Source organism: Erigeron canadensis, chromosome 3 (genome assembly GCF_010389155.1).
Source record: "Erigeron canadensis isolate Cc75 chromosome 3, C_canadensis_v1, whole genome shotgun sequence".
NCBI classification, from domain to species: Eukaryota; Viridiplantae; Streptophyta; class Magnoliopsida; order Asterales; family Asteraceae; genus Erigeron; species Erigeron canadensis.
Window position 1 is genome coordinate 17,365,332 of NC_057763.1, and position 6,451 is coordinate 17,371,782.

Sequence of the window (6,451 nt, forward strand, 5' to 3'; positions counted from 1 at the left end):
TATATGTATGTCAAATATATATATATATATATTTCTTAATTTTGTTTTGTAGGGATCAGCTCAGGGTGAGCTGTCGCTGCTAACCGAAAACTGGAGCGGGAGTTTCAGAGGCAGGGACGTTTATCTCTTTACTTTGACGCCGGTCAAAGTGGCAAGCTATCGATGATAACGCCGGATGGTACAAGAGCTATTAAGGGCATATATCGCTACTGTCCCGCATACTTACGAGTCGTGGACGGAGGTGCCCCAACATATCAGGGACGGACTTATTCTCTGGATCGAGGTAAAAATCATTTATTTTACAATTTAAATACGTCATAAAAAATATGGTAGATGCTAATTATTACTACTAAATTGCAAAGAAAGTTCCACTTGGACCTTTATCTACATCGCGATCCAAATGACGTATTACGTAAGGCTGTTGAACGCATGATTCTGGCGGATGCCCTAAAGAACTACGGGGATAAAAAAAAATCAAATTCCAAGCGAAATGGTTCACCGGAAGGGGTGGGTTGGTTAATCTTGACGAAATCTAAGGTGTTCTGTCGTATACAATGCCTCAAGAAGTCTGGACGGGTCTACTGCGATAGTGGACCAAGGAGGACTGGATGGTTGTTGCCGCACGAAACGCAAATAACAAGCAAGAACAACATCTTGTCAGTACTCACAGTCGCCAGTCCTACACTGTGTGTGTGTGTGTGTGTATGGAAATATGTACATATAACTTACAGCCTAAACATGTTTACGCTGAGCGTAGGACTGGCGACTGTGAGTACTGACAAGATGTTGTTCTTGCTTGTTATTTGCGTTTCATGCGGCAACAACCATCCAATCCTCCTTGGTCCACTATTGCAGTAGAGATCAAAAGATTGTAAAAATTTATGAATTTTAACCTTGAGGCTCTGATATCAATTGTGAGTCCATACAACAAGATGTACGTCAAATATAACAAGTATATCAAGTAAACCCAACTGGCAAGTAATTTTGATCTAGATAAGTGACTAGTTCAGAATACGATCCAGATAATGGATATGAACAAATAACTAAAAGTAATTGCAAGAAACTAAGTGCTGAAACTATATAAATAATGAATGTATAATCAAGTATGCGACATTGAGACACGATGTACTTTTCAATGTATTTAATTTATTGATATAAACAAATACAAAGGTTGTTGCTGAACAAAGATAATCACAAGGGTGAAAATACCTAAACAACCTTGAAATACAAGTGATCTAAATAACTTGGAAATACTCGTAAGAATTACTTAGAGTATATGTCACAAGTTGCAATGTCAAAAGTTCCAACAACTTGCAATTTGTGAGAAGCCTTGTATTTATAGACAAAGTCCAAGCTGATGTGGACTTGTCCGAACAATACATGGTTGGGATACATTTTAAGGAATTTAAGTTAATTCCTTAAAAGTGTATGTTAAGGTTAAGTGTGAAAGTCATTGAGGTGACATTTCACACTTTATTCCCAACCGTTTACTCAATCTATCACTTTAACAGGTGTTATGGAAATGACTGGATAAAGAGAAATAAAGTACAGAAGACTTCCTCGTAATAAGTGTAAAGTGTTGTAAGTACTTTACACTGAGATGTTTCAGTCTTCGATCAGGTAGAATCTTCTCTCAGCTGTGCTTTTGAGATGATTCGCTTCTTCAGTCTCCAGTCTTCGACTTCAGAATGAATGCTTTCAGATTTGGTTGATCTTGAACTGAAGTGAAGCTTCAGTGAACTTATTCTAAATGGCTTTAGAATTCTGTACAAGTATCTTCATTGAACTTCAGCTATTTCTGAACAAATCATACTTGGTCGATTTTTGACCTAACAAATTCCCCCTATCTGTTCTGAAATAGTGCATGCATTTTAGACTTCTATCTATACATGTTTGTAAGTCTGAAATGCAAGTTTTGTTTAAGTTGTAAAAGTTTTCTAAGGACATCTTATAGATCATTGATGTCTTAGAATTTTACTTGATTTTTCTAACTTTTTTTTTTGGGTAAATGGGGTTATCACCGTTAACTTTTATATCACTTAAAAACATTACAAAACAAGTAGTACGACTAATTTATCGTACTAGTTCATACATAGGACATGTCCTATATATGTTAACAAGAAATACAAGGAAAAATCTGCTACACAAGCGAAGCAAGCCTATTCTAAATACAAGGACACTTAGAAATAGACAATAATACTAAAGATATACTAGGTCAATTCGCCATTCTGAAACATATAGTCACCCCCAATCTTCCAAGTATCAAGTGTAGTAACAACTCGAGCTGTCTTTTTAAACTTCAATCTCCATAACCTTGAACGAACAGTATCTTTGATAAGATTGGATAAAATATCAGGTGGGCGAGCATGATTAGAAAACATCCTTTTGTTCCTCTCCTGCCAAATAAAGTAAGCAGTGGCTGCAACAACTAGTCTACCAATAACATGAATTATAGATCGTGATTTTGCATGAGCAATCAACCAAGCTGTGATATTATTCCAAGAACCTGAGGTAGATGACATGTTAGCAACACTTTTAACAGCATCCCAAACCTGTGAAGAATATGGACAATCGAGAAACAAATGTAAGTGCGAATCAAAATCAGCCTTGCAAAGCGAGCAACACATCATGTTCATATTCTTTCTTCTAGTTGGTGGCCACTGTAAGATTCAGTCTTGAGTGAGTAATTTCCTACACATAATCAACCATAAATTCTTGGCATGTCGTGGTATACATTGTGGAAACCATACAACCTTCACCCAATTAACAGGTTCTTCACGACTCCTAATTGTGTCCCAAACAATGGAAGAAGTAAAAGGCTTATCTTCATGGGCAACCTTCCTCATCTTTTTTGTGTCCCTGCAAAACTATAGTCGAAATGTTAGATAGAATGGGAAAAGAATCGACCCAATCAGCTGGCCAAATCCATTCCCCATTCCGATTAATATCGGCCACTTTAGCTTGAAGAGATAATCCTGCCCTCCTTATATCCTGCAGACGAATAATATTTGATAAGGGTCCTATGTCACTCCAAGTATCATACCAAGCTGATGTATCTTGTCCATCCCCTAGATTTTTCCATATAAAGTTACGAATAAGGGGCCTTAAAGATAGAATTTTTCTCCAACTCCCACCATCTGTTGATGGACTAGGTATATCCCAAAAGCTTATTCTTCTTAGTTTGTGATCATAAATCCAATCAACCCAAAGTGATCTTCTATGAGAAACAATACTCCAAACGTGCGAGATCATTAAAGCTTTATTCATTTCAGATACTTTTCTCAATCCTAATCCTCCTTCATATTTTGGCACACATAAAGCTTTCCAAGAAACCTTAGCCTTACCTGTTTGCATGGGACCTTGACACCAAAGGAACCCCCGCAAAGTCTTTTCCAAGTTAGTCATCATGATTCTAGAAGGAAGGATGAACACAGACGACTAATACGTATACATGGAAGACAAAACAGACATAATCAGGTGCACTCTCCCTACAAACGATAGGAACTTATTCCTCCAATCCATAATTCTTTTCTCCATTCTTTCAATCAATATTTTACAATCTTTATACAAAAGTCTGGAGGAAATAAGAGGGACACCTAAGTATTGAACAAGGAGTTTACCTTCTTCGAAAGGCATGATATTCACAATGGAGTTTTTAACCAAATCAGGCACATTACAAAAGAAAACTGCGCTTTTCCGAGTGTTCGGAATTAAATCTGTCATCTTTTTAAAGGAGTCAAGGGCACCCATGATCAATTTAGCCGAGTTGATATCTCCCTTACCGAAAAGAAATAGATCATCTGCAAAGCATAAGTTGATAACTTTCTGTTTGACACACGTGTTGTGGAATCTAAAAGAAGAATCCAACCGAACAGAGTGTTGAAGAGTAAGAGTTAACACCTCCATGACCAAAGTAAAGAGAGAAGGAGAGATATGATCACCTTGGCGAAGTCCCCTCTTTCCTTGAAAAAAACCATGTAGACGACCATTAATACTCAATGAAAAAGTTGTGGAGGATACACGATCACCCAATTAATAATAACCAAATGAAAACCAAAACCATACATAGCAGCCCGTAAAAAACCCTAATCTACTGTATCATATGCCTTCTGAATATCAACCTTAAAAGCACATCTTGGAGGTCCATGTTTTCTATGATAGTTATGCATAATTTCTTGGGTGAGGGTTTTTGTAACTTAAACCTATCATCTACTTGTTAAATGTACATTGCAACTTATATACAATACTGAAATGAAAAGTTCGTTACAAGTACATAAATTGAAGGAAATATATACAAGTACATGATAATCTGAATAAGGAAACTACTTCTTTGCAGTCCTTGAGCCAGAAGGTGCTTCAGTAGCTTTCCTTTTCAGTGGAGAGTAATCCTTCTTCCCAAACAATCTTTCTTCCATCTCAACTTTGGCCTTCATTTTTTGTTGTATTCTTGACATCCAAGCACCAATTAGATGAGACTTAGGCTTCGCCTTCAGAATTGGGATCATCTCTCTGTGTTCCGAAATGCCAATCTCATGAACTGAGACCTGATTGTACTCCTCAGCTGCTCTCCCTTCTCTTTTTACTACCAAGTCAAATAGTTTCAATCCATCCTCCTTAATGACATCAATATCTAAAGTCTTTGCAGGATTGGATTTGTGCTTCATGTAATGGTCATGATGATCATTTTCATGTTTATTCTGGATTTGAGCAGCATCTTTAGACATCGGTTTGAATGTAGAGAGATCAGTATCACGAGTACTTTTCCTTGATGATCTTGGTCCAGTTATTTTGGATTTTAATGGTTTTGTTTCTCAACCTTCTAAACTTCAGCCAGAATCTCCTTCTTCTTTATTTCCATTTCTTTATCTCTATTTTTCTTCAAGTCCTCAATGGACATTTTGAAGGTGAGACTTTCTAACTTCTGTTCCAAAGGCGAGTACTTCTTTCCATATTCATAATCAGCCATATCAGTTATGGCTTTCTGCACTCTTCGGTCTTGTTTAATCTTCAAGTATTTTTCCAATGAAAGACCAAGAGTTGCAGCATCGATGTGATCAAGGGTTCCCATCGAAAGATGTTGTGCCCTTTCTCTTTCTTTGTTTTCCTTCCAGGCTATGAACTGATTTGAAACCCTTTTCTGAAGTTTAAGGAGTTTCCTTTCATATGCTGTTGTATCATGAATTGGATAGCCATATTCATCAACATTTTCACCAACCACAAGTCCAAAACCTTTTAACCCTTTGGACTTGGGTTCATCATCAACAGGGGCCTTGCCCTTATCTTTCCTTGCAGGCTTAGAGGTTTGTTGCTCAGATTGCTTCTTTTATGCAGTTCTCCCTCAGCTTCAGATTGCCTTTTGGTTGCTTCAATCAATTCTTGAGTGCTAGCAATCAACCCAATTGGCACATTTCCCCCTTTGGGGACCTCTGCAGGCATCTTTGAGTAAAGTTCAATGGCTTGTTGGATGCCTTTAAGAGGTTCCCAACTCTGCTGTTGAAGGCAATCAGAAATGACTTTGGCCATTGTAGAGAACTGAGCCCTTAATCTGAAAGAGGAATTAAGGTTCAGTGCCTCTTGATCATTGAGATCCTTCAGCATTTTTCTATCGTCTGCAGTGAATGAAGGGGGAGGAGCAACAACTTGTTCTTTCTTTAGAAGGTTCAGAATTTCATCCAACTTTTTAGATTGTTCCTTCACTATTTCATCAAGAGTGGAAACTGAATTCTAAAATTCACCAACAGCTTTATCTACCTTGTTGTTTGTATCATGTGTGAGCTCAGTGACCATTAGTCTGATCTTCTGATCAACCTTGTCAACTACTGAAGCTGAGATCTGATCAACGAGATTCTGAGATATTTCCCACTTCAGTTTTTCAAATACATCAACACTTATAGAAGACCCAAGTACTTTCTCATCAACATTGGGCTTCTTAACCATCTCATTCACTTCCTTCCCGACTGCCATAACTTCTTGTTTAATCAAATCAATACCAGATGTCAAGTTCGCAACAACTGAAGCTTGCACATCTCTTTTGGTCAGTCTGAAGGCTTCCCTAATGGCTAAACTGATCTTATTGATTGCATGTACCAGCTCATTTAGCTTCCCACCCACTAGTCCTTCATTTCCAGCTACCTTGGTCAACTCAGTGCCAAGGAACATCTGAGCATCTTTCATTTCTGCAATGGACTTAGTGTTGGCAGTTAGAGACTTGGTTAAGTCCTCTACCTTGAGAAGTAGGCTTTGGACTTTGATATTATGTTTTTTTCTAACTGTGCTTCCACACTCAAAGGAGGAGGTGGTTGTGCAGAAGCAGAAGCCACAAAGGGGATATTACCAAGCCCACCCAAAGCTTTTTCAATTTGCATCTCAGTTGGACTCTCAGATTCAGTTGCAGAGTCCAACTCCTTCTCAAAGGGTTCATCATAATTGATGGGCATTGGTACATTGTGAA

The 6,451-nt window shown here is 37.9% G+C and overlaps 1 protein-coding gene across 1 annotated transcript; it reads right to left on the reverse strand.

Annotated features, from left to right (window-relative positions):
• Nucleotides 1–2,210: 2,210 nt before the first annotated feature.
• On the reverse strand, nt 2,211–3,405 carry LOC122591596. The gene is made up of 3 exons (XM_043763857.1): nt 2,921–3,405; nt 2,754–2,859; nt 2,211–2,552 (listed from the first exon to the last, which is right to left on the reverse strand). Exons 1-3 carry the CDS (start codon nt 3,403–3,405, stop codon nt 2,211–2,213), a joined length of 933 nt encoding a protein of 310 aa, XP_043619792.1.
• Nucleotides 3,406–6,451: the final 3,046 nt, after the last annotated feature.